The sequence below is a fragment of the Oncorhynchus masou genome, chromosome 7, assembly GCF_036934945.1.
Source record: "Oncorhynchus masou masou isolate Uvic2021 chromosome 7, UVic_Omas_1.1, whole genome shotgun sequence".
In the NCBI taxonomy this organism is placed as follows: Eukaryota; Metazoa; Chordata; class Actinopteri; order Salmoniformes; family Salmonidae; genus Oncorhynchus; species Oncorhynchus masou.
Genome location: NC_088218.1, coordinates 12335931 through 12358763, shown reverse-complemented (window position 1 = coordinate 12358763; position 22833 = coordinate 12335931). Strand labels below are relative to the sequence as shown.

General features: G+C 42.2%; 1 protein-coding gene across 1 annotated transcript; it reads left to right on the top strand.

The window, feature by feature from the left end:
- The first annotated feature begins 133 nt into the window (after positions 1-133).
- LOC135543302 (adhesion G-protein coupled receptor G7-like) lies at positions 134-22012 on the top strand. The gene is made up of 16 exons (XM_064970475.1): positions 134-215; positions 1339-2268; positions 3923-4027; positions 4152-4261; positions 5961-6104; positions 6223-6308; positions 6464-6597; positions 7081-7194; positions 7421-7590; positions 7899-8051; positions 19146-19258; positions 19513-19844; positions 20090-20171; positions 20667-20825; positions 21111-21270; positions 21524-22012. The coding sequence occupies exons 1-16, from the start codon at positions 179-181 to the stop codon at positions 21710-21712; spliced, it is 3018 nt and encodes a 1005-aa protein (XP_064826547.1). The 5' UTR covers positions 134-178; the 3' UTR covers positions 21713-22012.
- Positions 22013-22833: the final 821 nt, after the last annotated feature.

Sequence of the window (22833 nt, the reverse complement as noted above, 5' to 3'; positions counted from 1 at the left end):
GTTGACAACGTTGGTTGTGTTGGAGCCAATGTACAGTACTTCCCCCTTAAATTCAACACTAAATCATGAACTGGTACCTGTACGTCACTGCGGACTCTGTAATAGGTGGAGAGCAGCATAAGGCCAACAGACTAATAATGTGCAGTCTGCTGACACTGGATGACTGGAAACAGCAGAGATGAAGGAGCTATGGATTATGGTTGTCTTTGCTACAGGTAAGACTTGCTATATATTTGATTCATTCAGGGTGGTTTAAGATGTTCAGACATACACTGACTGTACAAAACATTAAGAACACCTGCTCTTTCCATGACATAAACTGGCCAGGTGATTCCAGGTGAAAGCTATGATGCTTTATTAATGTCACTTGTTAAATTTACTTCAATCAATGTAGATGAAGGGGGGGGGGCAGTTTAAAGAAGGATTTTTAAGCCTTGGGACAATTGAGACATGGATTGTGTATGTGTTCCATTCAGTGGGTGAATGGGCAAGACAAAAGATTTAAGTCCCTTTGAACAGGTGTGGGAATAGGTGCCTGGCCCACCGTTTTTGTTCAAGAACTGCAACGCTGCTGGGTTTTTCATGCTCAACAGTTTCCTGTGTGTATCACGAATGATTCACCACCCAAAGGACATCCAGCCAACTTGACATAGCTGTGGGAAGCATTGGAGTCAAAATGGGACAGCATCCCTTTCGACACCTTGTAGAGTCCATGCCCTGACGAGTTGAGGCTGTTCTGAGGGCAGAAGTGTGTGGAGGTGCAACTCAACATCAGGAAGATGTTCCTAATGTTTGGTATACTCAGTGTTTGATGCTGTTGTTAAGAGTCTTCTGTGATTGAGAATTGTGTTGGAAAATTGCTTTCAATTCAGATGTGCAAAAATGTATGATGCATTTAACTTATCAATTGATTATTACCCATATACAACCTTACTGTTTTTACAATTTTAAAGTTCGATTTATAGGCAATGATTGATTTATGTTTTGTCTGTTTGCTGTGAGGGATACAGTAGCATCAATGAAGACATTGTTTCAGACTTTATTTTTATCCAAACACTATTTAGATTTATTGTTAATCCGCTGTTTACAGACTGTAAATAGACTACTGTCAGGTCTCAGATACAGTTGATAACAGAGTAGCCTTTGCTATCAAATGTCAACCATGTTAAAGATTTCTTTCTCTCATAAACTACAGTAGAAAACATTTCTACCCTGATGCAGACAATGAAACTGGAACAGCATGGATCTTCTCCTATGATTATAGGAACTGACACTATGTATCCTTGTTAATGTGGTTTACTGAATTAATTATTATTAATAATTATGACTTTTTTAAAGTCTCTTTTACACAGGGGGATCTCACCACATCCTCTGCCATTCCAACCACCATTGACATAACTATCCCAACTACTGATGACCCTTTAACGCCTGACTCTCCAGCTAGTGCCCCTCCAACTAATGACATTCCAACTACTGATAATCTAACTTCTGACAGTCCAACTACCGACATGTCAACTACTGATAATCTAACTACCGACACTCCAACTACTGACACTCCAACTACCGACACTCCAACTACTGAATACCCTGCAGCTACTACTGGTCATCCAACTACTAGTTACCTAACTACTACTGATCCTCCAGCTATTGGTTACATAAACACTACTGGTCTTCCAACTACTGGTTACCCTACCTCTATCCCTATCACCAGTACCAGTCTCCCCACCACCTCTACCAACACCACCACCACGTCTACCAACACCTCTACCAACACCTCTCCTACCATCTCTAACACCACCACCACCTCTAACACCACGTCCAACACCACCACCTCTCCTACCATCTCCAACACCACCACCACCTCTCCTACCATCTCTAACACCACGTCGAACACCAACACCACCTCTCCTACCATCTCTAACACCACGTCCAACACCAACACCACCACCACCTCTAGCAACACTACCACCACCTCTACCACCACATCTAGCACCATCTCTAACACCACCACCTCTACCAACACTACCACCACCTCTACCAGCACCTCTCCTACCATCTCAAACACCACCACCACCTCTCCCACCATGTCTAACACCACCACCACCACCTCTAGCACCACGTCTAACACCACCACCTGCACCCCTACCACCACCACCATCTCCACCTCTACCACCGCAACCCCTCCTCTGGTCTGTATCAACGGTGGTGAGCTGCAGAGTGGAGTCTGTATCTGTCCGGATGAGTGGACCGGAGACACCTGTTCAGAGGGTACATCCACACACTTACACTATACCTAACCCTGGATCTACCATTCAGACTCCTCCACAATACTACACTACTATACCTAACCCTGGATCTACCATTCAGACTCCTCCACAATACTACACTACTATACCTAACCCTGGATCTACCATTCAGACTCCTCCACAATACTACACTACTATACCTAACCCTGGATCTACCATTCAGACTCCTCCACAATACTACACTTCTATAACTAACCCTGGATCTACCATTCAGACTCCTCCACAATACTACACTACTATACCTAACCCTGGATCTACCATTCAGACTCCTCCACAATACTACACTACTATACCTAACCCTGGATCTACCATTCAGACTCCTCCACAATACTACACTACTATACCTAACCCTGGATCTACCATTCAGACTCCTCCACAATACTACACTACTATACCTAACCCTGGATCTACCATTCAGACTCCTCCACAATACTACACTACTATACCTAACCCTGGATCTACCATTCAGACTCCTCCAAAATACTACACTACTATACCTAACCCTGGATCTACCATTCAGACTCCTCCACAATACTACACTACTATACCTAACCCTGGGTCGACCATTCAGACTCCTCCACAATACTACACTACAATACCTAACCCTGGATCTACCATTCAGACTACTCCACAATACTACACTACTATACCTAACCCTGGATCTACCATTCAGACTCCTCCACAATACTATACTACTATACCTAACCCTGGATCTACCATTCAGACTCCTCCACAATACTACACTACTATACCTAACCCTGGATCTACCATTCAGACTCCTCCACAATACTACACTACTATACCTAACCCTGGATCTACCATTCAGACTCCTCCACAATACTACACTACTATACCTAACCTTGGATCTACCATTCAGACTCCTCCACAATACTACACTACTATACCTAACCCTGGATCTACCATTCAGACTCCTCCACAATACTACACTACTATACCTAACCCTGGATCTACCATTCAGACTCCTCCACAATACTACACTACTATACCTAACCTTGGATCTACCATTCAGACTCCTCCACAATACTACACTACTATACCTAACCCTGGATCTACCATTCAGACTCATCCACAATACTACACTACTATACCTAACCCTGGATCTACCATTCAGACTCCTTCACAATACTACACTACTATACCTAATTCTGGATCTCACATCCACAGTACACACCACTACAATACTACACCTAACCCTGGATCTCACATTCACAGTACCCACCACTACAATACTACACCTAACCCTGGATCTCACATTCACAGTACACACCACTACAATACTACACCTAACCCTGGATCTCACATTCACAGTCCACACCACTACACTTTTATACCTAACCCTGGATCTTACATTCACAGTACACACCACTACAATACTATACCTAACCCTGGATCTCACATTCACAGTACACACCACTACAATACTACACCTAACCCTGGATTTCACATTCACAGTACACACCACTACAATACTACACCTAACCCTGGATTTCACATTCACAGTCCACAACACTATTCCTTGGGTTTCACATTCAGAATATATATTTCATGTTCAGTCATACATTTGGTCCATGTTGAAATGTATTTTACTTCGATAGGGAATTTCTGCAATTCCACCATCAATGGTGATTTTTCCTTCCCAAGAACAACGGTTGGCTGGTCTGCTTATTCAGAAGAATTGTGTGATGATAATACAACCAATGGTATGTGATTCACCACTTTTATTCACCTGAAATTACAAAAAATGTATTTGTCTGTTACAGTCCTAATTAATGTTGTATTAGGTAACACAAACCCTTGAGTATCTGTTAATCTTGGTTCCTCCAGCTGGTTTACCAAAAGCCTCAGCAAGATGTTTGAATGACACCGGCTCTCCAATGTTTGGTCCTCCTCATGAACTGCAGTGTGAATTAACCCTCAGTGACATTCTAGGAAATGTAAGTCATTATGCATATGTTTTTATTTTCTTGATTTATGACCAGTCTTGATTTAGCATTCTTCAGGTCAGTTCCAGTCATCATTATGAGGAGTGGATCTTACAGTTTGAAGATCAGTAACAACTTTCTTTTACCTTCAGATCATGTATTCTGTTCCTTTATTCTGCTTAACAGGTGATGAGACGCATTATTTATTTATTTATTGTGTTTTACGTAAAATTGTTTTTTTTACAGTTAGTAGACGCTCTTATCCAGAGTGACCTATAGTAGTGAGTGTATACATTTTCATACTTGTCCCCTGTGGGAATCGAACCCACAATCCTGGCATTGCAAGTGCCATTCTCTACCAACTGAGCCACATGAACTCAGCAAAAAAAGAAACGTCCCCTTTTCAGGATCCTGTCTTCCAAAGATAATTCGTGAAAATCCAAACAACTTCACAGATATTCAATGTAAAGGGTTTAAACACTGTTTCCCCTGCTTGTTCAATGAACCATAAACAATTCATGCACCTGTGGAACAAGACACTAACAACTTACAGACGGTAGGCAATTAAGGTCACAGTTATGAAAACTTAGGACACTAAAGAGGCCTTTCTACTGACTGAAAAACACCAAAAGAAAGATGCCCAGGGTCCCTGCTCATCTGCGTGAACGTGCCTTAGGCATACTGCAAGGAAGCATGAGGACTGCAGATGTGGCCAGGGCAATAAATTGCAATGTCCGTACTGTGAGACACCTAAGACAGCACTACAGGGAGACAGGATGGACAGCTGGTCGTCCTCGCAATGGCAGACCACGTGTAACAACACCTGCACAGGATCGGTATATCCAAACATCACACCTGCGGGACAGGTACAGGATGGCAACAGCAACTGCCCGAGTTACACCAGGAATGCACAATCCCTCCATCAGTGCTCAGACTGTCCACAATAGGCTGAGAGAGGCTGGACTGAGGAATTGTAGGCCTGATGTAAGGCATCACCGGCAACAACGTCGCCTAGGGGCACAAACCCACCATCGCTGGACCAGACAGGACTGGCAAAAAGTGCTTTTCACTGGCGAGTCGTGGTTTTGTCTCACCAGGGGTGATGGTCGGATTCGTGTTTATCGTTGAAGGAATGAGCGTTACTGCGATGCCTGTACTCTGGAGTGGGATCGATTTGGAGGTGGAGGGTCCGTCATGGTCTGGGGCGGTGTGTCACAGCATCATCGGACTGTGCTTGTTGTCATTGCAGGCAATCTCAATGCTGTGCGTTACAGGGAAGACATCCTCCTCCCTCATGTGGTACCCTTCCTGCAGTCTCATCCTGACATGACCCTCCAGCATGAAAATGCCACCAGCCATACTGCTCATTCTGTGCATGATTTCCTGCAAGACAGGAATTTCAGTGTTCTGCCATGGCCTGTGAAAAGCCCGGATCTCAATCCCACTGAGCACGTCTGGGACCTGTTCGATTGGAGGGTGAGGGCTAGGGCCATTCCCCCCAGAAATGTCCGGGAACTTGCAGGTGCCTTGGTGGAAGAGGGGGGTAACATCTCACAGCAAAAACAGGCAAATCTGGTGCAGTCCATGAGGAGGAGATGCACTGCAGTACTTAATGCAGCTGGTTCAGGATGTTGCTGCAACTTATACAATGTTCTGTTGAAAATCAATACTAAAATATAATAAATAAAAATCCTTGTCTCTCCCTGGTCAGATCTCCAGCAGTTCAGGTGATTTACTACAGTTAGCCTTCAGTACTCAGATCCTGACCTCCCAACCAGAGCGGCTGTCAGCTGACAGCATCACCACAGCAGCTCAGATAGCTAACACACTGCTTCAGTCTGCAAATATCACAGAGGTATAACATGTTTTGAAATCAAGTCGTGACTATGACATGTTCTGGAGAGAAACGTGAGGTTGTTACTGCAGTGATTTGAACACTTGAGGGTCATCCCCTGGTTTTGATTATGTTGCAGGACATCGCAGTGGCAGCTGTAACCACCATCAGTCAGCTGCTCAATGCCAGTGAGGAGAGTACGCAGGAGAGAGACGCTGTCCAAAAGTAAAGGAGTGTGTTTGTCTGTGTGTGTGTGTGTGAGCGTGCATGCGTGGTGGTGTGTATTTCTGCATATGCTTGAGTTTATGTGTGTACGTGTGCCTCAGTGCGTGTCTGTATGGGTGCATGTAAACTAATGTTTTTCTGTGTTTCTCTCCCAGCCTCACAGAGACCCTGGAGAAGTTTTCCCTGGACCAGTACAATAATGTGTCCTTGGTGGTTCAGCCCAACCTGGCAGTCCAGTCTGTCCAAGTACCAAGTGACACAGTAGGGATCCAGTTTACTGCTCTGACTGGTGGGTGGGACTGCTAGTGAACCTACACACTGGCATTTAAAGTGATAGTTTATATCTGTGTTGACAGACTGTGTAAAACTTCTCAATTTTCAAATGTTTCTCCTCTAATGGTCAATAAGGTTTGTTATGGATTTGATTTGTTGTACTGCAGAACTGTGGTGGCTGCTGAAGATGGCTCATATTAATGGCTGTAATGGAGCGAATGGAATAGCATAAAACACATTGATGTATTTGATATAATTCAACTTATTCTGCTTCAGCCGTTACAATGAGCCCGTACTCCCATGAATGTGCCAACCACATTTACATTACATTTAAGTCATTTAGCAGACGCTCTTATCCAGAGCGACTTACAAATTGGTGAATTCACCTTCTGACATCCAGTGGAACAGCCACTTTACACTTTACCACCTCCTGTGGTACTGAAGTAACACTATATTGTTCTGATTTAAATTGCTAAATCAAATGAATCTCCTTCTCCAGGAAGATCTGGTAATTTTGTGGCCAACAGAATTAATCTCAACACAAATACTTCTGAACTGATAGCTGATGAAGGAGGTGCGACCGATGTCCAGATTGTCATAAAATTCACACCAGGTGAGCCAATGTTGGTATGCAAACATAGTGTATAAACTCAAGCTTCAATTTCCTTGTTCCGCATTCACCAAGAGAGCTTAACTGCTCTTTGTGGTCTCCAAACATTTACATTTAGAGTCACTATCGAGATAAGCCCTCAAGGCAAGGTCAAACTACTAAGTTCTGATATGAACAACAATCACTCTTTCTCCCTCTCTCTCTCCCCCCTCTTTCTCACCCCACTCAGTTTTACATAGTAAAAACACAAACTACTCCATTGGTTTTGTGCTCTACCAAAACGACCGGTTCTTCAGGTCCAAGGCATTCAGAGCTTCTTCAGGGACCAGCAGAAGGGTCATCTCTGCTAACATGGGACAAGTGTCTGGGTTACATGTTGAGATGCTCTTCAAGCCCACAGTAAGATTTCTCTTGGAATCAATAAACACATAGTGGTCCAAATTCTCTGGGAAATGCATTGGGAAGTTATTCATTATCTTAGTCACATGTTTGACACCCCTGATCGAAGTTCTCCATTGATGCTATAGGGAACAATGGTTGTCTTGTACATAATACAATCTATCATAATTGGTATTTATTCTTTCCCACATTTACTTAAACCTGTTAGACTTCACAATTGACTGAGAATTTTAAAAAGATGAGTACTGTGAGTACACGTCTTTTCCTGAAGGATTTACAGTGAGTTTGTGTCTGTTCTCACTTCTCAGGCTGTTCCCAACGCCTCCCTCTATGACTTTGCCTGCGTGTCATGGAACTACACGTTGAAAGACTGGAGCACCTTTGGCTGCTACAAAGTCAACCACTCAGCAGACGGCCTGCAATGTTTCTGTAATCACACCACTAACTTTGCTGTGCTGATGGTGAATAGCTAGCTGCCTTCATCTCCCTTTTACTGACCACACTCTGACCTATCTTGGGTTCCTAGACTTTATTGAAACATGGCCCCATTTTGATATCTGAAGATTCTCGTGACCCAGCCATTTTGTAGTGTCTTAGCTCTTATTACTAATGGATATAATAAGAAAGTCTCCAATACAAGGAAGTGAACTGGAGCTTCACATTTGCTAAAGCTAGTTAGTGCAAGTACAGTGCTCTGTTCTTAAAGGGGACATCAGTAATTAACAGAACATGACATTCCTTCTCTTATACAATCAGAGTTACTTCTACCAAACCACAAGTGAAACATTTCCCAGAACTTGTTGTAGTTATTTTGCATCTTTTGATTTTGAACTTGAACAGTTCATTTTTGTTTGTGTTTGTTTGTTTATAAGTCCAGTCTGTCTGGTGTCTTCGTTCTGGGTAGCGCCTTGGATTGTCTGGTGTCTTCATTCTGGGTAGCGCCTTGGATTGTCTGGTATCTTCGTTCTGGGTAGCGCCTTGGATTGTCTGGTGTCTTCGTTCTGGGTAGCGCCTTGGATTGTCTGGTGTCTTCGTTCTGGGTAGCGCCTTGGATTGTCTGGTGTCTTCGTTCTGGGTAGCGCCTTGGATTGTCTGGTGTCTTCGTTCTGGGTAGCGCCTTGGATTGTCTGGTGTCTTCGTTCTGGGTAGCGCCTTGGATTGTCTGGTGTCTTCGTTCTGGGTAGCGCCTTGGATTGTCTGGTGTCTTCGTTCTGGGTAGCGCCTTGGATTGTCTGGTGTCTTCGTTCTGGGTAGCGCCTTGGATTGTCTGGTGTCTTCGTTCTGGGTAGCGCCTTGGATTGTCTGGTGTCTTCGTTCTGGGTAGCGCCTTGGATTGTCTGGAGGCTCCTGCACATCCACAGTGTGTGCTTGGTCCATACTAGTTTCTGCTATGGCTGCACCTTCATCCACACGTTCCCTTCTTTCAGCCTGGGGTCTCTGTACCGTCCCACCGTCCTCTACAGTTCCCTGTGTGTCACTCTCAGGAGCTCTCTGTGCCTGTTCTCTCTCGATTGTTGTGCTGTTTTCCGTGGAATGCATTTGGTCAATGTGACGCCGCCACATTATGTCTGGGCTCACTTTACCCTGGAAAGTTCTAGGTCCCGTTTGTGTGTGTACGGCCCCTCTTGTCCATTTCCTCCCCCTTCTGTAATCTCGCACCATCACTTCCTGTACTGTTTGGAGATGGCGTTCCCGGCTGACATGAATCTTGAAAACTCATCACTTACAAAAGCTTGCACTTTGTCGCTTGCCAGCTGCAGAGCCAATCCGAAGGATGTAAAAGTTGTTCTGAGACACTATAGTCTGAGCTGAGGTGGAGGAGTCAGTGCCAAACACCTCTGTTCATTTGGAATTGACATCAACTATAATCAGAAACGTGCTTTTCAAAGGGGCCGGCGTCCACATGAATTCTCTGCAATGGGCTATTCCCATAAGTGGACTGGGGCAGGAGCAGGCATGTGAAAGGTTTCCAAACATCCGCTACAGTTCTTTGCCACATCTTCTATCTGTTGATCCAGCCTGAGCCTTGAAAATAAAAGAGAGCCGCACACTCTTGGAGCTCAGATGCAAAAATTTAATACCAACGTTTCGACAGCCAAGCTGTCTTCATCAGGGTATAATCACAAACACTGCGGGATGACTCGTTTATATAGTGTCAAGGGACACAGGTGTCTGTAATCATGGCCAGGAGTGGCCTAATATCATTGGTTAATAATCAAATATTAAAATGTCATACAAAGAACAGCATACAAACAAATGGATAGCATACGGTCATAGATTAATTTGACTATACAAGTTTACACACAATTACAATGGCAAAGTCACAATAATCACAAGAATGGCTTCAGATCAAAGTCTACGTTGAGACCGAAGGGTGCAAGGGTCTTTAAATTAAAGACTTGACTTGACTTATCCAGTTGCGGCCCACTTCTTGGAGGCAGACCACTCGATTTCGTCTCTGCGTTATATTGGCATCGAACATGTCACCCTCCCTAGGAGAGGGGGTGACCTTGATAATTTATTGTTAAAACGAGAGGCTGCCTGGATCTTTAATTTAAAGACCCTTGCGCCCTTCGGTCTCAACGTAGACTTTGATCTGAAGCCATTCTTGTGATTATTGTGACTTTGCCATTGTAATTGTGTGTAAACTTGTATAGTCAAATTAATCTATGATCGTATGCTATCCATTTGTTTGTATGCTGTTCTTTGTATGACATTTTAATATTTGATTATTGGCTATGCCAGTCAGCTCTCAGTAGAGCCCAGGGTGCAGCCACACCTCGTGTTGAATGTGCCCCCACAGATCCCAGCACTGGCCTGCCAGTCAGGCGGTATACTGTCGTAATCATGTCCACGATCCAGTGAGAGAGCCTCTGCTTTGATAACCCAGCCCTCAGGACTCTCACCATAGCAGACAAAGAGCTGGTCTGTTGTTCTCACTGACCGTGTCTGCTCCACATAGGCAGCCAGTGCCCTCATAGGGCACTGCATGCCCGGAGGAAGGCCCAGACTCCCCCTCACTGCCGGGGGGTTGTAAGCAGTCAGGATAAAAGGGATGTTCACATGCCTATCTGACAGAACCTTGGGGAGGAATGAAGGGTTGTGGCGGAGAGATATACTCCTCCCACCGGGGTCTATACATATGAACAGGTTTCTCACATACAGTGGGGAAAAAAAGTATTTAGTCAGCCACCAATTGTGCAAGTTCTCCCACTTAAAAAGATGAGAGGCCTGTAATTTTCATCATAGGTACACTTCAACTGTGACAGACAAAATTAGAGAAAATATCCAGAAAATCACATTGTAGGATTTTTTATGGATTTATTTGCAAATTATGATGGAATATACGTATTTGGTCACCTACAAACAAGCAAGATTTCTGGCTCTCACAGACCTGTAACTTCTTCTTTAAGAGGCTCCTCTGCCCTCCACTCGTTACATGTATTAATGGCACCTGTTTGAACTTGTTATCAGTATTATGGCTGTCTTTGCTACAGATAAGACTTGCTCTATATTTGATTTATTCAGGGTGATTTAAGATGTTCATTAAGTGGTTAAGAGTCTTCTATGATTGAGAATTGTGTAGGAAAATTGCTTTCACTTCAGATGTGCAAAAATGTATGATGCATTTAACTTATGAAATGATTATTTCCCATAAATAACCTTACTGTTTTTAGTTTGGTTTATGAATTTTTAAGTTTGGTTTATAGTCAATGATTGATTTATGTTTGTCTGTTTGCTGCAAGGGATACAATAGTATCAATGAAGACATTGTTTCAGACTTTTATCCAAACACGTTTGATTTACTGTTAAGCCATTGTTTACATACTGTGAATAGACTACTGTCAGGTCTCAGACACAGTTGATAACAGAGTAGTCTTTGCTATCAGCCGTTTATTGGCAGTGATAATGACGTCTTTCTCTCATAAACTACAGTAGAAAACATTTCTACCCTGATGCAGACAATGAAACTGGAACAGCATGGATCATCTTTATAGCATGTTTATAGCAACTGACACCATGTATCCTTGTTAATGTGGTTTACTGAGTTAATTATCTTTTATAAAGTCTCTTTACTACAGGGGGATCTCAGCACATCCTCTGCCATTGCAACCACCATGGACATAACTACCCCAACTACTACTGCTCCTATAACCCCTGACCCTCCAACCACTACTGCCCCTATAACCCCTGACACTCCAACTAGTGCTCCTCCAACTAATGACACCAACTACTGATACAATGGGGCAAAAAAGTATTTAGTCAGCCACCAATTGTGCAAGTTCTCCCACTTAAAATGATGAGAGGCCTGTAATTTTCATCATAGGTACACTTCAACTGTGACAGACAAAATGAGAAAAAAAATCCAGAAAATCACATTGTAGGATTTTTAAAGAATTTATTTGCAAATTATGGTGGAAAATAAATATTTGGTCAATAACAAAAGTTCATCTCAATACTTTGTTATATACCCTTTGTTGGCAATGACAGAGGTCAAACGTTTTCTGTAAGTCTTCACAAGGTTTTCACACACTGTTGCTGGTATTTTGGCCCATTCCTCCGTGCAGATCTCCTCTAGAGCAGTGATGTTGAAGTGATGTTGAAGTGTACCTATGATGAAAATTACAGGCCTCTCTCATCTTTTTAAGTAGGAGAACTTGCACAATTGGTGGCTGACTAAATCGTTTTTTTGCCCCACTGTAGGTGTTCCTTTTGTCCAGGTTGGAAAGGGCAGTGTGGAGTGCGAATGAGATTGTGTCATCTGTGGATCTGTTGGGGCGGTATGCAAATTAGAGTGGGTCTAGGGTTTCCAGCATGATGGTGTTGATGTGAGCCATGACCAGCCTTTCAAAACTTTATGAAGTTCACTTGGTAAGTCACTGGTTTTCACACGGCTGTCCACTGACATGTCCTATTATTTTCCAGGAGCTGATTGAGAGGCTGGAGTACTGCTGAAAGGTTTGGGAGGAATCTTCTGTCGTAATTGATCTGTTCAGTCACATTTTGCGGCCGTGGTGCCTGTACCACTGCATTGATTTTTGTCCTGTGTTTTGGGCAATCCATTGCAGTCAATTTCATGTCGACAGAAGACAATCTTATCTTTGAGGAACTCACAATTCTGTATGTTTGCCTGCAGTCCGTACTCTTTGTTTTTTCTCTGGACCTCTTCCAGGTTAGCCAGTTGCTCTTTGTCTGTGCGTCCTGTTACGATACACTGTGTTCATGGGATTCCTTGCAAACTCTGGCCAATAGTTTGTTGCCAAATGGTTGGGCCGATGCATTGCCAAAAACCAGGCGGTTATACCTTTTGTGTGTGTTTATTGTCAGGTACTGTTTGAACCTCTCTTCAACCGGTAGCTGCAGGTAAACAGTTAACACACCCATCTTTCTTCACAATAGGAACTATGGGTGTGGCCCATTCGCTTCTGTCCACTTTCGGCAGGATTCCTGTATCCTGCAAGCGTTCCATTTCCGCTTCCACCTTTGGTCTCAGGGAGTATGGAACAGATCTGGCTTTGCAGAATTTTGTGTTGCATCATCTCCCAGTACGAGTTTGGCTGTGAAGCCTTTTACTGTTGCCATCTGATCACTGAAAACGGTCGCATATTTCTTCAGCAAGTGTTCCAGTGTTTGGTCTGTGCCCTTCCTTTTAGGCTGGGATGTGTGGAGCATTTTCAAGTCACACCACTTCAGCTTTAGTTTAGACAGCTGTTCCCTGCAAACAAATAAGGGGTCAGTTCCAGGCTCCACATACACCTGTAACTGCTGTGTTTGCTTCCCATAATTCACTCTGTCTCGTAAACATTGGGCTCAATGACTCTCCTGAGTAGGTCTTCAGCAACACATTTGTTTTCTTCAGCTTATTATCCTTGAAGTGTTCATTGTAGCCAGTTGTGGAAATTATAGACACTGCAGATCCTGTGTCCAGCTCCATTTTGAGTGATGTGCCTTCGATTTCTGGTGTCACCGATATTGCGCTACTGCTGGGAGAAGTCACTGTCTTTAACTCCATTGTACCAATGAATTGTTCAACTGAATCACTGCCACTGTTCTCTGCTAGTGCATTCACAGGCCTTTTCACTTTCTCAGTTGTCCTGTTGTGACTGTAATTTGCTCTACATGCTCTTTGAATGTCCTTTTTCTATTGCATTTGTGACACATTTTGTCTTTGAAACGGCAATCCTCTACTCTGACCATCCCTGTTGCATTTTTAGGCCACACGGGGGTGCTGTCGACTGCATGAGAACTTGTGCAGGCAAGTTTATGAGAGGAGGTCAGTCTTTATGCAACTCAATTGCATCTTTGGTCGCGGTTTCCATAGCTACAGCAATTTCAACAGCCTTTGCAAAAGTGAGATCTGATTCTGTGAGCAAAAGTTTCTGAATGTGTTTCAGTCCATGTTTCAGTCCATAAACAAATCTTTCCCTTAATGTGTAATTTAGGTTCTCTCCAAACTGGCAATGCTCAGACAGTTTCTTCAACTCTGCTACCCTCCCCTCATTCTGGTGTCAGTTCTGGAAATGAACATGTTCCGTGATCAGGAGTGGTTTAGGTGATTTTGCAATATCTCCACAATCTCTGTGAATGTTTTCTTGGAGGGCTTCAGAGAGGCAGTCAGATCTCTTAGCAAACTGTACGTTTTGGGGCCAATCAAACTCAACAGCACTGATACAATGTTGTTTGCAATGAAGTACTGTTCCAGATGTTCAATGTAAGTTGCCTCCTTTTCTTGCGTGTCATCAAACTCAATGCTATATATTCTCTTTACCTCCGGCTCTGCGGGTCTTTGATCTGCAGCCTCATGATCGTCAGCACTCCCCTCGTCATCACTGGCTGCTTGCTGCTGCGCTACATCGTTGAAATGTTCCTCTCGTTCTACGAGCCCCGTCTGCATTCGTGATGCACAATGTAGGTAATCGTCCTTGTCGCCATTGAAGTGTCTTAGCTCTTATTACTAATGTATATAATAAGAAATACTGAATACAAGGAAGTGAACTGGAGCTTCACATTTACTAAAGCTAGTTAGTACAAGTATCAATCAATTTTTTTTTTATAAAGCCCCTTTTACATCAGCCGATGTCACAAAGTGCTGTACAGAAACCCAGCCTAAAACCAAACAGAAGCAAATGCAGATGTAGAAGCACGGTGGCTAGGAAAAAATCCAGAGAAAGGCCAGAAACCTAGAGAGGAACCAGGCTCTGAGGGGTGGCCAGTCCTCTTCTGGCTGTGCCGGGTGGAGATATTAACAGTACATGTTAATATCAGGCCAAGATGTTCAAACATTCATAGATGATCAGCATGGTCAAATAATAATAATCACAGTGGTTGTGGAGGGTGCAACAGGTCAGCACCTCAGGAGTAAATGTCAGTTGGCTTTTTATAGCCGATCATTCAGACTTAGTGACAGCAGGTGCAGTAGAGAGAGAGAGAGTCAAAAAGCAGGTCCGGTGACCAAGTCAGGGTTCCATAGCCGCAGACAGAACAGTTTAAACTGGAGCAGCAGCACGACCAGGTGGACTATGGACAGCAAGTAGTCATCTGGCCAGGTAGTCCTGAGGCATGGTCCTTGGGCTCAAGGCCCCCAAGAGAAGAGAAAGAGAGAATTAGAGGGAGCATATTTCACACAGAACACCGGATAAGACAGGATAAATACTCCAGATATAACAGACTGACCCTCGTCCCCGACACATAAACTATTGCAGCATAAATACTGGCGGCTGAGACAGGAGGGGTTGGGAGACACTGTGGCCTCGTCCGACGATACCCCCGGACAGGGCCAAACAGGCAGGATATAACCCCATCCACTTTCCCAAAGCACAGCCCCCACACACCACTAGAGGGATATCTTCAACCACCAGCTTACTACCCTGAGACAAGGCTGAGTATAGGCCACAAAGATCTCCACCACGGCACAACCCAAGGAGGGGCGCCAACCCAGACATGAAGATCACGTCAGAGACTCAACCCACTCAAGTGATACACCCCTCCTAGCATGGAAGAGCACCAGTAAGCCAGTGACTCAGCCCCCGTTATAGGGTTAGAGGCAGAGAATCCCAGTGGAGAGAGGGGAACCGGCCAGGCAGAGACAGCAAGGGTGGTTTGTCGCTCCAGAGCCTTTCTGTTCACCTTCACACCCCTGGGCCAGACTACACTCAATCATAGGACCTACTGAAGAGATGAGTCTTCAATAAAGACTTAAAGGTTGAGACAGAGTGTGCATCTCTCACATGGATAGGCACACCATTCCATAAAAATGGAGCTCTATAGGAGAAAGCCCTGCCTCCAGCTGTTTGCTTAGAAATTCTAGGGACAATAAGGAGGCCTGCGTCTTATGACTGTAGCGCACGTGTTGGCATGTACGGCAGAACCAAATAGGAAAGATAGATAGGAGCAAGCCCATGTAAGGCTTAGTAGGTTAGCAGTAAAACCTTGAAATCAGGCCTAGCCTTAACAGGAAGCCAGTGTAGAGAGGCTAGCACTAGTAATATGATCACATTTTTTGGTTCTAGTCAAGATTCTAGCAGCCGTGTTTAGCACTAATTGAAGTTCATTTACAAGTACAACATAGAGCAACACTGCGCATGACCAAGGGTGCTCCGTTCTTAAAGGGGACATCAGTAATTAGCAGAACATAACACTTTAATGTTTTGTAGTAATTAAGAGCCAATGTTTACTTTTTTATTTGGGGCTATGGCAGTCAATTGCAAAACATTTTAACAGTGTTTCTGCTTGTCTTCTTTGGTTTTAAATGCAGACTGGTACACTAAATCCAGCCACGCACAGATATGAGCTGTCAAAGGGGTACCAAGAGTTTTAATACTCAGAGGGAGACGGCTGGGTATTTATTCCCTTTGAGTCAGGAACCAAAATGGGTTGTCTGCAGCATTCAGTCATATGATGAGTGGATCAGCTTTTCAATGTCACTTCCCGGCATGTCAACTAAGTCAGGATCACACTCAAACAGATTTCTCTCCAATAAGACATTTTCTCCTCTGAATCTACGGTCACTCATCTGCAGAATGTTAGAATATTTTAGTATTTCTCTTGCATGCTTGCGTTCAGTTTCCCTAATATGACAGTGGCACAGGCAGTGCGACACATTTATTTTAATTTCACAAAAAGTCAGCAAAGTCTGTTTGTTTTTTTTGCCCACTATTCAATCCTATGGAATCTGTTTTCATCAGTATAGTCACGCAGCACACTGAACATCCTTTGTGCTGTTTCATGCTCGAAAATCGTACGACAGAACAATATGTCCTTGTGAATAGCATCCCCTACATGTAGCTAACAAAAGTAAATTAATGGGCATCTCGGCCCTCACAACTAACATCCATTTGGAAAGCTGGATAGTTTTTTTAGTGGTTCAGTCAGTTTCCTATTGATTTCTAGCTATAGCATCAATTCTTAGATTTACAGTGTTATCAGAGAAAGGTATTGATGTGAGTTTCTGTACCTCCTCACACCTTGTTTTCACCATATCGATTGTTGCGGTAATATACCTGAAATAGTGTGTGGTTTCATATCGTAGTGGGCCTAGCCATTCACCATGGGAATAGAGTGACCACATGTCCCGGATTGTGCGGGACAGTCCTCCATTTTGTACCTTTGTCCCGCAACCAAACAATCACGTCCCACATTTTATCAACACATTCAAACACCACCACCAATTTAGAAAAAAAACGTCTTTGTCCCGTATTTCAGTCAGGCATTCCAACCTGCCTCTTGCAGTCCCGTTGCCTGTATACCTGTGTATACCTGTGTATACCTGTATATCGTAAGGATGTGGTAGCTTATAGCCATGGTGATGTTAAACACTTTTCTCCAATCAGTGTTGAGATCTGATATTCTGCTCAGCACAAGATGAGACCTAGCCTATCATCAACCAATATTTCTCAAAACCTTTCGGGCTAAATTCCAGCAAACTTGGAGAGGATATTTAGGCCTCCTAAACTACTTAAAAAATCTTCTGATGAAGAGCTAGAAAAGTAAGTAAATAGCCATATTAGACTGAAAGAGATAGGCATAGCAGTGGAAAGTAGGGTGCTGAAGGTGCAGCACCCCCTGAAAAATGTGAAGATAATAATAAATATTTTCACAACAATAGTGCATTGGGCCTTTACTAGTCTTGTATTAGTGACTTACAGTCATGTCAAACATTGCAGCCAAAACAACAGCAAAGTAGCTGTATTTGCATTTGTTTAAGCTGTTTTCTAGTGACATTTATTCGGATGAAATTTAGCCTGACAGAGAAAATGTGCTCACTAGTCAGGACACTGTTACTTAAAGGAGCTAGCCAACAACAACACAGCTAACACAATCACTTCAAACTGAAGCTGGAAAGACTTCAAATTAGCTGCACTTTGTTTTGTTTGACCTTTTACCAATTTACATTTCTTTGTATATATCCATAAAAATGATGCCAGCTGATTCATGATTTCAACTGGCTGAGAAACGTGCCTCCGTGTCAAATCTACAATGTAGAAAACAAAAAGAAATGTGAGATAATATCTAGATGCTTTTTATAGATAGAGATCAAGTTTATACATTGACTGGCTGGGCTGATGAGATAGTGGATTGACATGTCAGATGGGACAGAGTAAATAGGCATTTTAACGTCATAGATTTAGTCGGTGATAACTTGTGGAATAGACACCAGCTGGAATGCAGTTTTAACCAATCAGCATTCAGGATCAAACCCACACATTGTATAAAAAAGCTGAATCAATATCTTGGAAGATCACATAATTATTATTTATTATTCTACATAACATAATCAATTATAATAGCATAATATAATTTTACTATTACATTAAAAACACCACCTCATGAGATTCAGGTGGTTGGTTAGCTGTATATTCCCAAAAAATGATCATGTCACTAGGCAGAATGTGCTTTGATTGAGAAAAAAAAATCATGAAGGCTATATAGTTTAACACCATCTGCTCTAACTTGTGCATGAAACAGTAACTCAATAAGATCTAAATGCATATTCTCATGAATCTGATTGAGATTAAACGATTGGCTATCAGACACAGTTTGGACATTTCACTGGCAAAACATGAAGAATTATCATTCATGATTGACAGGGATGATGCATTGGCCTATTTTGAAGTTAGGTACAGGGTAGGTTACACTGTCCCATAAATCCTCCTGTTGTCTCGCATTTGTGTATTTTAAATGTGGTCACCTTAAGTGGGAATGATTCAAGTGCAGCGGTCAAGTGCGGCCTTTTCCCACGATCTAAGGGCGCTTTCTGGTTGAATTTAATGTTTTTGATTTGAATCATTTTCATTTAGATTTTTAAGGTTATCCACATCATAGTGATTTTGAGAAACAAAGACACTCATTATTTTATATATATATATTTTTTTTGCAGGATTTTGGATATTCTCCTGCAACCCCATTTTCATATCAGGCGACCCCACATGGGGTCGTGACCCCTTGGAACCGCTGACCTATGGTTTACGCTCTCATCCAGACAGATGAGAGCGAGGCCTTTATGATTGAGACAGAAATTTAGTGTTGAAATATATATTTTTTGTTTTTTTCTACAGTCATTCAGGAGGGATTTTAAATACGCTGAAGTGCTAAACTGGATCACCATATTGGGATGTTCCATGTCCATCATAGGGTTGAGTTTAACAATAACATTCCAGATCGTGACCAGGTAAGATCCTACATGGTTCCAGAACCAATTCAAAATATACAGTAAAATTCCAGATCGTGACCAGGTAAGATCCTACAGGGATCCAGAACCAATTCAAAATATTTGGTGCATTTCAATAGTGTAATGAAGCCCTTTGTCTGATCCAACAGGACTTGATAGGTGAAACCATTATAAAACCCACTATTAATGAACCAACACATCCATAGCTACACATATAACTTCCTAACATAGACAACACTATCACCTGTCCCCAGGAAATCACGCAAAACCAACCCAACGGTCCTCTTAGTGAGCATCTGCATGTGTCTCCTGATCTTCACCCTCCTCTTCATGTTGGGAGTGGACAACCCTCATAAACAGCTGGGAAAACCTGAAATACAGAAGGACAACATTCTCCCCACGTCCGACAAACACACAGAGCGGGACAGAGGGCCTTGTACTGCAGTGGCAGTCCTGCTGCAGTACTTCCTGTTGGGGACGTTCACCTGGAACACGCTGTACGCCACACATGTCTTCCTGATGATCAGAAACAGCCTGGCCACCAGCCCATCACACTTCACAGCCTATACTGTGGCCATCGGATGGGGTAGGACAGCATGGAGAAACATAAAGTATTTAGTAGTTTCAGAAGCTTTGGCTGGCATTAGACCTGGGCTCCTTGAACTAAAACTAATGTTAGGTGATATTTTCAGGCTCTAATAAGCCTGAAATAGAACTTAAAAGCAACTTGTAAAGTGATGTAATGTCTTTAGAGGATGTATGTGTAGTGTATATACTCTGTATATGGCTGCATGCAAATCTACCAGGCAATAACAACATTCTCTCCTTTAGGACTGCCTGCAGTTGTGGTGTCTCTCACCTTAGGAATTAGTTACAGAGTGGATGATCCACTGGGATACAGGCAGGAGGAATTGTGAGTCGATACTGTAGTATACTACTACTGGCCTACTTCTCTGTACTGTATTGTACTATACTATACTATGCTCTACTATATTATACTGCGCTGTTGTGTACTGTGCTGTACTGTTCTATACTATACCTTACTCTACTGTGCTATACTACCAGTATTACACCTGAGTACTGTGCTGTGCTGTACTGCAATTTACTTCCTCTTCAGTGGTTATTGTATAATAGGTTCAATTTAAATTAAAGTGGGGCAATTGCTTTATAACATTTTATAACTCATGCTGTAAAAGCTTATCCCTCTCAATGTTCGTATGCATGTTTGTAATGCATGCTAATAATTGGCCAAGAGCAATATAAAAAGTTCAAACATAAGTTATTAAAATAATGTTCTATTTCATTCAAATGTTTCTTGTTTACTTTATACCACATTACTCAAATTACAGGTGTTCTGTTTTGTCTGTCACATTGTCCCACTCTCTAACTCATTCATTTGACCTCTCAGTTGCTGGCTTGCTGCCCTCGATCCAAAGGGGAACTTTGACTTCAAGCTGCCAATGTTTTGGGGTTTCCTGGTCCCTGTGGCATTCATGCTTATCTTCAACACAGTGGTGTTGATATGTTTTGCAGTTACAACAGCCAAGACCAACCCACATTTAACCAGGTAACATTAATTGGGGCATTTTGGAGGCACGAAGTACAACGTTGTAGTCATTAAGATGTCTTGATTTAAATGCTTGTTAATGTTTTATTGTCTTACTTACTTAGCTTGTAATAAATAATATATATTATTATTCTATTATTATTAATTGTCGGTAGTAAGAAAATCATCAAATGTAGTGATCACCACGGCTCTAACCCACTCAGTCAATGGTAGCATACTGATCTTATACCACAGCATTACAACAGTCTATTACAGCAGTCTAAGTATGTTGGTTATGTTTCCCAGTACAAGACACACATCATTGAAGAAGAAGTTCCTCAGTAGCTTCTCTCTGGCTGTGGTGCTCGGTCTCTCCTGGATCCTGGGCTATCTGTTGCTCATTACACAGAACCAGACCATGTACACCATACTCAACATCTCCTTCTGTGTTCTCACCACCACTCAGGTAGTAAATGTATGCACTCACTACTGTAAGTCACTCTGGATAAGAGCGTCTGCTAAATGACTCAAATGGAATCTAGAAATATTAGTGTACCATTGTACCACAGAATCCAGACATTAATGAAAATTAGACACCTAGTAAACATAAATAAATTGAGCTGGTCTTTATGGAAATGCTACATTTTGTTTTGCCATTTTGTTGGTCCTTGTGTGTTCCAGAAAATCCTTGATAACGTCTTTTTGCTTTCACTTCACAGGGCTTGCAGATTTTTATTCTGTTCACCGCAAGAACAGCAATTGTCAAGAAAATGATGGCAGATGCTTTGAAATCTGTCTCTAGTGTTGAGATCCCGCGTCACACCAAGAGGTTCAGTCTATGGCGAGGCAAGCACAGTGATAACGTAGAATCATACACACAGCTGGACCCTATTCTGTCAACACATTAACCCTTTAACTGCCACATCATTTTTTTCCTTCTGAAAAATATGTGTATTTAGCCTTAATATAGGCCATAAATAATTAGCATTTAATTGCTAACATCTCAACCAGCCTGTTCAGTTGCCCAATTATGTTAAACTCATTTTTGTATTGGACTTTACTTATGCTTTTTAAATCATCTGAAAAATGGTACATTAATTAACGTCATGTCTGCTTCAGTTACTTATAATGGAAGACACGCCAAGATAAATGATGACTGATATCAAATATGAATAAAATATGATATATTTGTGTGTCAATATATGACTATTCAAATATATATACATATTAATGTTTACTGTTTATATGTTCATAATACCTGTAAAATGACATGTCCTGAAAACACTTGTGAATTGAAGATAACAGGCAGACTTTAAATACTGATATGAATATGAAAATATATTTGTATTTGCAAAGACAAAAAAATCCCACAACAATATTTTTACATTTTCCATAATAGCTAGCTTTGTCTAAATAGCATTCCTTTAATGGGCAACTCAACCGCCTGGTAGAGCATATTTTTCAAGAGTTCCTCAAATTAATAAATAACATATTAGTAATTTTATGATACCAAAAATTGTGTTTTAGAGGTCAACAACATTGTACAGTCATGAAATATCCCATTTTATACACAATTAGTACTGACAATGTGTGATTAATCAGGTTCAGTTTTGCTCCAGTTCATGTCCGGGTTTTTAACCATCTTTGAATGTTTGTGTAAAAATATATAGGAGTCCAATAATGAAAACCACATGGTCATTTTACTAAATGGCATGATAAAATATGGTAAACAAAAGTTATGTTTATTTGAATTTACATTTGGTTGTCAGCCACTCAGTTCAGCAAGTTCAACCTCTGTCAATATCTCATAGACCTCCATTATTGCCTATAGTAATACACACACCATTTATATATATATCAAAAGTGTTATTGTCCATTAATGTTTTGGTAATGCACATGTTTGCAAATTGACATTGTTGGGTCAGTAAACCAAGGCAGACTGGTTCGGGGATGCAGAACCAGGTCAAGCTGGAAGAAAGCAGATCCAAAGGAGTGCTGTGGTGCAGAGGGAGATATGAAAGACTAAGAA